The 12,500-nt window shown below is 36.1% G+C and overlaps 1 protein-coding gene across 1 annotated transcript in view; it reads left to right on the top strand.

The window, feature by feature from the left end:
- LOC128638422 (uncharacterized) overlaps nucleotides 1-12,500 on the top strand; it is an 86,686-nt gene that overhangs the window by 57,938 nt on the left and 16,248 nt on the right. Inside the window, exon 6 of the mRNA XM_053690364.1 lies at nucleotides 3,494-3,613. Coding sequence (XP_053546339.1) covers nucleotides 3,494-3,613 — 120 coding nt within the window. The remainder of the gene's footprint in view (nucleotides 1-3,493; nucleotides 3,614-12,500) is intronic.

The raw sequence follows: 12,500 nt of genomic DNA, 5'->3' as shown, positions 1-12,500 counted from the left end.
ACACATACATTAATATGTTGCAAACAAATGAATATGCAAACAGCAAAATATATATACAGTATTCTATTTGGAATACAAATAAAATTATTGAATTCCACTGGTGGGAAAAAAAACTATAACAAAATATAAATAACTAAAATAAAGGTGGTTTTGTACTCAAAAACTTCAAAACACAGAGTCCTAAACACTGTAGTCCTAAAACTGTTTGCAGATAAGTATCAAAATTATTTTATATTCTCCAAAGATAATTTAACCAAGCCAGAGTTTCTTAAGCTTCTCATAAGATAATTACTGCACCAAACAATCTGTTCAGTCCTGAACCAGTGACTTCAACTGGTGAACCAAGCGCTAATGTAGTTTGCCAGGACCTTGACAATCTCAGATCAATGTCCTCCTGACTACTGGTTACCTGGCAACCCTATTTGTTTTCACGTCTGGCTCCTGATTGGTTTGTTTAAGTATTATATACCGTTTCACCAATCCACTTATGGCTCCTGATTGGTTTGTTCATGTATTTGTTTGTTACATTTTGTCTGGTGTCTCATATTGTACGGTCCTTTTATCTTTGTTACCCATGGACAGCGCTGCGGTATCTGTTGGCACTTTATAAATAAAGAATATTAATAATGTATTATATACAATGTTTTACCAATCAAAGATGATCTCAAAGTATAAATTACAAGTTTAGACCTGTTAGAAGCGATGAAGATATAATTAAAATGAAACCCCTTTCGTAATTCAGACAGAACATGAAGTTTTAAGAGAATTCCAAATTTACTTCTATTATCAAATTCTGCACAGCCTTTTAGTTGCACACTTTCTGAAGCACCAGCTACTACTGAGCATCTGTACAAGTTCACAGTGTATATGTACACTAGTCTGTGACTTGCTGAAGGCTGCAGGAAAATGTAATTACGTGCTCTGTCTGAATCATTAATGTTTGAGTTTGACTTCATAGTCCCTTTAAAACAGGTGTGCTATTGCAATAGTGATTCTTTTGAATAAGGGCTTGTCAGACAGTTCGCTTAAGGGGCAGATTTCTGGTTCTCTGTTTACACCCATGTGTGGGTTGGACCTTCAGATCTTTTCTTGGAAAGTCCTCTTAAATAGATGTAAAACCCCCAAATTGTCTAACGGTTCAGATATATCATACAACTTTCCAATTAACAATTATATAATGTTTTTTTTATTCTCTTGCTATCCTTTATTGAAAGAGCAGCAATGCACTACCGGGAGCTAGCTGAAAACCAATAATAAAATGGATATATGTGCAGCCATCAATCGTTAGCTTCTGAGCCTAGGTATACTTTTCAACAAAGGATACAAAGAGAAGGAAACAAATTACATTATAGAAATAAATTGGAAAGTTATTTAAAATTGTATTCTATATCTGAATCATGAAAGAAAAAAAATGGGTTTCTTGTCCCTTTAAAGGGACAGTCAACCATAGAATTGTTATTGTTTTAAAAGATAGATAATCCCTTTATTACCCATTCCCCAGTTTTGCATAACCAACACAGTTATATTAATACACTTTTTACCGCTGTGATTACCTTGTATCTAGGAACTTTCTTCCAGCCCCTGATCACATGACTGTGACTGTTTATTATCTATTGTCTTAAATTTAGCATTGTGTTGTGCTAGATCTTAAATAACTTTCTGTGCCTGAACACAGTGTTATCTATATGGCCCACATGTACTTTCTGTCTCTTTGTGTTGAAAAGAGATTTCAAAAGCATGTGATAAGAGGCAGCCCTCAAAGGCTTAGAAATTAGCATATGAGCCTACCTATGTTTAGTTTAAACTAAGAATACCAAGAGAAAAAAGCAAATTTGATGATAAAAGTAAATTGGAAAGTCGATTAAAATTAAAAGTCCTATCTGAATAATGAAAGTTTAATTTATACTTGACTGTCCCTTTAATGTTAGCCATTTCTTCATCTAGAAATATTTCAGAGCTTTCTGCTCTGTATTTCAAGATAAGACTGTGCTGTTGTGCATTTAACCGTTTCACGTGCTAAAATATATTTTCAACATGTTTAAAGTTTACTTTTTGAAAGGGGCATGATTCAGATAGACAACACAATTTTTAAACAGTTTCCAATGTAATTCTATTATACAATTTGCGTAGTTCTCATGTTATTCTTTATTGAAGAGATATCTAGATAGGCAGCATGCACATATCTGGAGCTCTACATGACAGGAGATTGTTCTCCTTGGTAATGTATAACATTGCTGCAAAATTGCTGCCGTATAATACTGCCGACACATGCACACTCCTGAACCTGAACAAAGAAAATTTGATAATAGAAGTAAATTGGAAAGTTGTTTAAAATTGTATTCTCTATCTGTATCATGAAAGAAACAGTTTGGGTTTTATGTCCCTTGAAGTGAATAGTAGAAAGTTTCTTAATTTGAATGTCCCTTTAACAAAAAGAGATTGATACATTTCGTCTGTCTGGGTCCCATAATCCATATTTTTTTGTGTTTTTTTAAACTATTGTACTTTTCAGTTGCTTGTATATCTGACCATCTGACTAACCATTCATCATTCTTTTTTTTACCATTAAACATAATTTAAAGGCAATTTTCCATATTTTGTTTAGCAGCAAGAAATGTTGTGGTGTTTCATATTTTATCCATAAAACTCTGAAGTTTATCAACTAGCTTTCACTCGCACGAATATGCTTTTATTTGCGGCCAGTACTGTACCTACATAGCGCTCAAGGGTGATATCAGACAGCGAGAGCATTATGCGTCCGCCTTTCTTAAAAAGAGAAAGCATCGCTTTCACACCATTACAGAAGCTCAGGGGGTAATACTGTGTCATAATGGGAAGATGAGTGGCGCTAAAATGGAAAGAATTTATTTTAGACTGGCCAACTTTCTTGCCTTTTAATATTTAATACATAATCAGTTTATAATGCATGTGAGGCCTTTATAAATAATGCAGCGTATCATTTAAAGCATTGGACATTAGTGGTCTGAAATGCTTGGAAGAATATAATTCACACTTTCCCTGCCCAATACTTTCTAGTAAATCATTGTTTGCGTAGCTTCTCTGTAAATTATGTCCCAAATGTGTTTTTATAAAAGACATTTCTTAAGGCAAGTATCTCCCACTGTGCCCTTAAATCACATGATTTCCCTAAATGTAATAGGTGTTCCATTTATAGCTATTTTTGTAAGAACCGTAGTGCTATTGTTGTAGATTCTCATTTGATATCTGTACCTACCTGTAATGTAAAGAAGTTATCACCCTGCTTTATGTTTAAGTTTATGTATATACTATTTTCTAGTTTTCATTTATGAACATTTGGGGTCTGTGCTTTTAAAAACTGGATCTCATATAGATTAGCACTTAGAAGCTAGCATCCTTTTTATGTTCAACGTGACCACCCATTTTGGAAAAATAAAATGGTTTGTGCTAGTATCTTTAATGGTGGTACATAAATTTGGGAATATAGCTGACCGCTGTCTTTGTGTTTTTGCAGCTCTGCCTTTCGGTTCTGGTTTTGTTTTCTGGAGTGTATAAAATCTCTACTCTTCACAGCATCATACTGGGCATTGGCTTGTTCTGGGCATGTCTTAAGGTGACAGTCGGTATCATTGCGGTAAGTGTGTAATATTACGTAAATACGTACAAACCAGTATAGCCAAGCAGAGTGATGTTGTTTGCATCAATTTATGTTTAAATCGTTTTTGTTAAAATATTTTGCTTTTTTAACAACATATCAAATCATTCTTTACCAAAGAACATTAATAACAAAATATGCAAAACCTTACAGTTATTATTGTCAACGACTCTTTACAAAAAGTATTGTGGCTCAGGGGGCCACGATCTACCTTTAAGTCCCATCAAGAGTCATTTGTAGATAATGTCCATAGGCTGTGTGACTTTAGTGCTGGTCTCCCAGTGTCACACATATGACTAGTGTCAAGATCAATGGGGAGAATGACTTTTTGAAATGACATATTAAGGTTCGGGTAAACCAGATAATAAAAACTATAAAATAAATCTAAACGAAACTTGGTTTCCATAGACTGAGTTGGAATTATGAATCAATAAAAAGATTACTGTTTGCATCAATTTAGAGGGATATGAAACCCTACCTGGGTATCTCTTCAACAAAGAAAATCATGGGGACAAAGGGAATTTGATAACAGAAGAAAATTAGAAACTTTTTTTTTTTAAATTGTATGCTCTGTCTGGAGGCAAATATTTCGGTTTCATATCTGTCAGGTAACTAGCACTGTTCATTATAGCAGAGGTTAGTTTTCTTGTAACCTTAAAGGGACAGTCTGGCTTTATCAAGTAATCCCTTTATTACCCATTCCCCAGCTTTGCCAACAGTGCACTGTTATATTAATATACTTTATAACCTTTAAACCTCTAAATTTCTGACTTTTTTTAAGCCTCTGCAGGCTGCCTCTTTTTTCGGTGCATTTTATCAGCTTTTCACTGCCAGACAGTGCTAGTTCGTGTGTGCCATATAGATAACCTTGTGCTCAATCCTGTGGAGTTATTTATGAAGCAGCACTAATTGGCTAAAATGCAAGTTTGTAAACCGAGATAAAGGGGCAGTCTGCAGAGGCTTAGATACACGATAATCACAGAGGTAAAATGTTTATTTATAAATCAGTGTTGGTTATGCAAAACAGGAAATGGGTAATAAAGGGATTATGTATCTTTTAAACTATAAACATTTTTGCGTAGACTCTCCCTTTAACTTAGGAATTCTCTTAGAAAACAGTTATATATTTTTACTCTTTTTGAAGATATATATCACTAAAACCCAGGTATTCCCAGATTCCGATACCAGCCTTTAAGAGCAATAAAACTTGACTTAGTTGATTGACAATAGTCTGATACCAATATAAAGATCTGAGGCCATTAACATTATAAGCAGCCTTGTAAAGAATTCTACTTTTATGAGAAATACTGCCTTGGAACAATAAAGAATGGACAATAAATACATGGGCCTATATTTAACAAAGTCTGGCGGACCTGATCCGCCAGTGCGGATCAGGTCCGCCAGACCTCGCTGAATACGGAGAGCAATATGCTCTCCGTATTTAGCATTGCACCAGCAGCTCACAAGAGCTAATGACTAATGGCGGATTTATACAAAGTAACTTCAATTTTAAACAACTTTCCAATTTACTTCCATTCTCAAATTTGCTTCATTCTCTTGGTATTCTTTGTTGAAAGAGCAGCAACACACTACTGGAAGCTAGCTGAACACATCGGGTGTGCCAATGGCAAGAGGCATATATGTGCAGCCACCAATCAACAGCTCCCAGTAGTGCATTGCGGCTCCTGAGCCTACCTAGGTATGCTTTTCAACAAAAAATAGCAAGAGAACAAAGAAAATTAGAGAATAATTTGAAATGTTGTTTAAAAGTGCATAATATATCTGAATCATGAAAATGTAATTAACTTTAAAGGCTATTTTAATGCAAAAATTATTGTGGATTATACAACTTTTTTGTTCTTTACTAGGGGTTTACATTTTTATGTTGCTTACTAGGGGTTAAGCACATAGGTTGTTCTGCTCGGGTTGGTAATGCAAAAATCACATGCTCTACAGATTTGAGAATGTACTTTTGCTTTAGAATGACCCTTAAAGGGACAGTCTACAATAGAGTTTTTATTGTTTTAAAAGATAGATAATCCCTTTATTACCCATTCCCCAGTTTTACATAGCCAGCACGGTTATAATAATATACATTTTACCTTTGTGATTACCTTGTATCTAAGCCTCTGCAGACTGCACCCTGATCACATGACTTTTATTTATTATCTATTGACTTGCATTTTAACCAATTAGTACTGTGTTGTGCTGACTCTTAAATAACTTCACGGGTGTGAAGTTATTTAGTATACATAAATAAAAAGAGAGAAGCGCTCAACCTGAGAATGAACAATAGCATAATAGCTTGTTCTATGGCTAGTTACCACCCAAGAAGCAGCCTCTTTTTGCTCAACATGTGCCTTTCACAGAGAAGAACTTTCCTGAAGCATATCAGTCTGATCCTCACTTCACAGTACAGTCCAGCCCCGAAATACCAGGCAATCCCTCTCTGAACGAGAGAAACCGCAAAACCCCACACGTACGTTTCGGCCTATTGTGTGCCTCGTCAGTAAAGTGTAGCCATATCCCTCTAGGCACACTGAGCAACGGGTCCAGGTCTGGCTTCCCGCATCTCACACTTAGGTAGACTTCCCTAAGTGTCATAATTTGCATAAATAAAAAGAGAGAAGCGCTCAACCTGGGAATGAACAATAGCATAATAGCTTGTTCTATGGCTAGTTACCACCCAAGAAGCAGCCTCTTTTTGCTCAACATGTGCCTTTCACAGAGAAGAAGTTTTCCTCTGTGAAAAGCACAATTGGGCAGAAAGAAGCTACTACCAGGTGGCAACCGGGCCATAGAACAAGCTATTGATGCTGCTGTTCGTTCCTGTCAGACTGCTTCTCATTCTGTTTATTTAGTATACAGTTTTGCATAACCAGTACGGTTATATTAATATATATTTTACCTCTGTGATTACCTTGTATCTAAGCCTCTGCAGACTGCACCCTGATCACATGACTTTTATTTATTATCTATTGACTTGCATTTTAACCAATTAGTACTGTGTGGTGCTGACTCTTAAATAACTTCACGGGTGTGAACACGTTATTTATATGGCCCACATGAATTAGCAGTGTCTTGTTGTGAAAAGCAAATAAAAAGCATGTGATAAGAGGCTGTATGTAGTGGCTTAGAAACAGGTAGAAATTTAGAGGTTTGAATGTTATAAAGTATATTAATATTACAATGTTGGTTGTGCAAAGCTGGGGAATGGGTAGTAAATGCGTTATCTATCTTTTTAAACAATAACAATTTTAGTGTTGACTGTCCCTTTAAAACCATGCACAAAAATTGATTCTGTTTAGCTTTTCTAATTCTCAAACTCTAAGAGTAAAGTCAAAATGTAAACTTTCAGACAGAACATGCAATTTAAAAAAACAAACTACATCAAAAACGTCAATCAAAGTTGCCAAAGAGAGAGAGAGACGTAACTGAATACTACGTAAAATCAAACAAATTTGCTCCAAAGCAAAACTGATAAGCGTGGGCAGAATTGTGTTATTCAATATTTGTTTACTAAACAAATGTCAAATATGTCTGTGAAAATAGCTGAACGACGCTGCCTGCGTCCATATTTGACATTCATTTACTAAATAACATTCTGAGCGTGCCTATAAATAGATCTGACTTGAGAAGCAAGTTTTATCTGGTTGTTATGCCTAAAGTGATATAGCAGACTGGAGCAATTATTTGTAGCTTGTTTAGATTTTAATAAGGGGTTTGTCACTGTTCTCCAGAATAAATTCTTTAATGAAACTGCTCAAAAGTTGTTGCGTAGATCGTTTTGTTTTTTTAAGGTAATAGAGTGTTGGTTCAGAGTTCATTTCGAGTCAGACAACTGCCTCAGGGAACGCTCCTGGGGAAGGTTTGCTGTTTTGCAGACAACAAGTCAGCCATTCTAGGTGTGGAAATTATAAATGGAACATCGTTATTTCAAAGTGTAGAATCAAGCGGATAGCATCTATAGTCTTAAAGGGATGTTAAACGCAATTTTTTCTTGAGTCAGAGAGAACATGCAATTTTAAACAACTTTCCAATTTAATTTTATTTTTTTCCTTCTCTTTGTATCCTTTGTTGAAAGCATACCTAGGTAGGCTCAGGAGATGCTGATTGGTGGCTGCACATATGTACCTCATTTTATTGTCCCACCCATGTACATTGATGTTTCTTCAACAAAGGATACCAACATAAAAACTGTTAACACTGAAACCACTGTACTTTTGAATAGATACTGGAAACTCCCTCATTGCAGGATAATGTCATACTCAAATTAACCCTTGTTAGACCTGATTAGCATTAATCTAGTTGAGTCACCTTCGTAAAGGGATATGAAACCCAAAAACTTTACTTTGTGATTCAGACAGAGCATACATTTAAAAAGAAATGTTTCCAATTTACTTTGATTATCAAATTTGCTTTATTTTCATGGTATTCTTTGTTGAAGTGCCATCTAGGTAGGTGTCTACACGGCAGGAAATAGTGCTACCATCTAGTACTCTTGCAAATGGATAACATGCTTACAAAACTTCTACCAAATAGTGCTCCAGAGACGTGCACACTCCTGAGTTTTTTTCAGCAAAAGATACCCAGAGAATGAAGACATTTTGGTAACAGAATCCTGTTCAATTCCTCTGATCTTGGTAGAGTTTACTGTTCTCTCCCGGGCCTCATTTATCCCTTAGTCTACAATCAACAAATTTAGTATACCTGGCTTTCTGCAGAGGGCTATAAATTTAAGATCGGCTAAGGCGGTGCTTGACAAATCTGTTTAAAATTAGGAGCCAATAAGAACATTTAGGAGCCAGGCATATTTTTAGGAGCCCAACAGTTGGATTTGTGTATAGATATATGGAGAATAACATAAAAAGTTAGAAACCAGTGGTACAATTCTAGGATGCAGTGGCTACCAGGCTCCTGGGTATCTTGAACCCTGAGCTAAGGGGTGTGAGCATTTTCTGGGTTGGAGTATTTGCAGAGAATTCCATCTAAGTGACAGCAGTAAGAATAAGACCAGAATTTCACAAGAGTTAAAGAAGATTTGAACTATTGCACTGAGGCAGACAAACATATATTCTTGTTATCATTTATGTTGTATGCATTTACTGTGTTGATGTTTCCTGGCCTGCTTTTTTCTTCTTACAGTCTATTGCCTACTTTACAGGCTCACTCATTCATACCTTACCCCTCTCCACATGCAGTTTTTATAGGCCCTTCTCTTCTTCCTTGTCCCTACCTTAGCTAGCTCTCATGAACTACTCTTTATTTTAAAATCTTTGTCTCTAAACTGCACCACCTGTTTAATCCCATCTTTTTTCATACGTGCAAACGTCACTCCCATACTCAAAAAACCTCTATTGATCCTAATTCTCCTGCAAACTACCGCTCCATATCACTGATTCCACTAACATCAAAACTCCTGGAAAAAACAATTTTACTGGCAAACCCACTTCCTGTCACCCAACTCCCTGTTTGAACCCCTGCAATCTGGCTTCCGCCACCAACACTTAAATTAAGTATACATTTTGATGATAAAGTGTCCAGTTTTTAAAAATTCGATTAAAAATAGGGGCACTTTAATTCATCAAAATTTTCATTTAACTTGTGTTGTGAAAATACTTACCTTTTAATCTTGACAGCCGCTCCAGCTTTCCCTGGTCGTCTCAAGCCTCTTCCTACGTCAGAAAAGACAGATCGGTCATCCTCCAATCACGGCTCCCCCCCCCCCCCCCCCGGGGGACTCAGTGTCTGATTCAACGCCGTTATTAGAGGAAGCCAGATTCCTCATTTTAGACCCAGGAAGAGGCTTTACGACGGGTGGAGGAAGCGATGCAGTGACTTTTTAAGATTAAAAGTTAAGTATTTTCAGAACACGAGTGAAATGTAAATTTTGATGAATTAAAGTGCCCCTGTTTTTAATCCGTATTTTTAAAAACCGGGCACTTTATCATCAAAATTTACATTCACTTTAACTGAAACTGCCCTCAACAAGGTTACGAACGGCCTTCTTTCTGCTAAAAGTAATGGCCACTACACTATACTTGCCTTACTTGACCTCTCAGCTGCTTTCGACACAGTTGACGACCCCCTCCTCCTACAGACCTTCAGTTCTCTTGGTCTTTCTGTCATATTTCTCTCTCGGATCCACTCTTTCTCACAGGTCCTTTTCTGGTTTTAAATGATTTTTATTGAGGTTGATCAAATATAAATCACAGCAATGAAAGAATATACGACAATCATAATTTACAAAGGAAAAAGCTACATCTTATATACTTAAATGGATAGAGGTGAGGGGACAAAGGGAAAGGAAATTGACATTTTATACAATAAGCATATATTGTATTCATACATAAAAATGAAACCTCTGTGTGCATATTATACATATAGATAACGGCAAAACATACCTTATTCTCCAGGCCTACGTATATATTTATTGATCCTAAATGTAGGTAGCAACTGTATAATTACATTCAAGCCCTTTGCTCCCAAATAAAAACAATATCAAGAATATAGTCTTGTTTCCCTATATAACAATAATGTATTTTTTCTAAAGAAATTATATGGTTCATTTCAGCTTCCCATTGGGCAAGTGTAGGTGTTGTTGTTGTTTCCACAGTCTGGGAATCAAAAGTTTAGCACAAGTTAACATTAGTTGGAGTAATTTAGTGCGATATGCACATCTTAGATTTGGAATATGATTAAGCAGTATAGTGGGGGCCGAGAGGGAGAGATCTGTATCTAAGGTGAGATTAATACATCATTCTACTTGAGACCAGTAAGTCTTCAGATTTGGGCACGACCACTAAATATGAGAATGTGTGCCAATTTCACCACATCGTTTCCAACAGCTTGAATTGGCACCAGGGAAAATCTCATGTATTCTCTGAGGAGTAAGATACCAGCGTGCAAGAATGTTATAGTTAAGTTCAGTTAGCGTTAGTGAGGCAGATGAGGAGTGGGTTAATTTAAATCCTCGTTTCCATATATCATCCGTAAATTGAATCTGTAGTTCTAATTCCCATTTAGAAATATATTCTGGTTTATTATGTGGAAATATACCTCTAAGTATCTTTTATGACAATGATAGGTGAGCTCTCTTAATATCAAGATTTATGCAATTTTTTTAAAATGGTGTTAGTACACAGGATATATCCGTTTTATGTGGACTGTCATTTATGGTTTGGCGAATTTGTAAGTAAGAGACCCAGCTATGAAATGGCGAGCCCAAGTTATCTCATAATAATCTGGGAGGAATCAATCAATAGAAACAAAGGTAGATTTTTATACAGTATATTCTCTGTATCACATTTGAATTAGTTCTGAGTAAAAAAAAAAAGGTGATGGCCTAACAGTGGTGTTAAGGGTGAGATTGTTGTTGAAAGTTTGTTAGGACGTTGGATAAGAGCATCCCATACCTCAAGTGTAGCCCTAACATAATTGCTGTTCATAATTTGTTTGGCTCTAAATGACTTGGGGATCCAGCAAACGCCCCTCCATATGATGTAGTTTTACCAGATAAGCTTCAATTTGAATCCATAATTTAGATGGAGAATTATGATTCCAAGCTATTATTCGAGTGAGATTTGCTGCCTTATAGTAGTATGCTAAATTGGGTACATTTAGTCCTCCCATCCGCTTTGCATAAGTAAAGGGTGTTACGTGCTACTCTTGGTTTTTTATTTGACCAGATGAAGAATTCTAACATTTTTTGTTGAGCAGTTAAATAATGATGTTGTAATGAGATTGGGAGTGCCTGGAAAATGTATACATATTTAGGAATGATCATCATTTTCACTGTGTTTATGCGTCCTATCCAAGATAAGTGACCCTGCTTATACCAATTTTCTAATAGGGAACAGACGTTAGTTTGAAGTTTTGCATAATTTTCTTGGTATAGGTCCTGTGGATTTTCGGGAACGTTCAATCCCAAATATCTAAGGTATCTGGTGATAGGGAAAGAAGCATTTTGAGATAAATATTTTAAGTCTTTAGCCTCTAAATTTATGGGGATAAGTCCAGATTTCTCCCTATTTATAGAATAATTGGAGACTTTTTTTTATAGTCTTCAAGTGTTTGTATTAGTGCTGGTAAAGTGGATGAGGGTGACTAATGTAAAGATATCATCTGCAAAGCGAAAACATTTTTGTGATATGTTACCAAATGATATACATTTAATAGCTATATTGTTCCTAATCTGAATTGCTAGTATCTCTACAGAAAGGGCAAATAATAAGGGAGAGAGTGGGCACCCTTGATGTGTACTGTTGGCTATAGGGAAGGATTGAGAAACAGTATTATTGATTTTAATTTTGGCTCATGGATTAGTGTACAGTGCCTGTGCCCTAGATATGAAATTAGTGGAAAATCCAGATTTTGACAGGGTCAACCACAAAAATTGCCAATCGACCCTGTCAAACGCATTTTCAGCATCAGTGGAGAGGAGAATAAGAGGGCTATTTTGATTGTACTAAGCGTGAAGGGTGAGGAGCACTCTTGTGGTATTTTCTTTGGCCTCACGCCTTCTGACAAATCCCACCTGATCTGGGTGTATTATTTTTGGGAGGAGTATATTAAGGCGATTGCCGATTATTTTAGCATAAATTTTAACGTCAACATTTATAGTGAAATTGGTCTATAATTACTAACTTGGTCTATAGGTTTGTCAGGTTTAAGGATGACTGTAATCATGGCTTCTAAGAGTGGCTGAGAAAAAGTATTTCCTTGGTCTATGGATTGAAATAACGTGTGTAAGTGGGGACTAATGTAGCTTTGAAGCAGTTGGTAGAATTTAGCGGTAAGCCCGTCAGGACCTGGAGACTTTCCTGTGGGTAATGATTTGATCATGTTGATTACTTCTTGTAATGTT

Source organism: Bombina bombina, chromosome 8 (assembly GCF_027579735.1).
Source record: "Bombina bombina isolate aBomBom1 chromosome 8, aBomBom1.pri, whole genome shotgun sequence".
Classification (NCBI taxonomy): Eukaryota; Metazoa; Chordata; class Amphibia; order Anura; family Bombinatoridae; genus Bombina; species Bombina bombina.
Note: the sequence above shows the minus strand (reverse complement) of the source record. Positions and strands in the feature narration are given on the sequence as shown.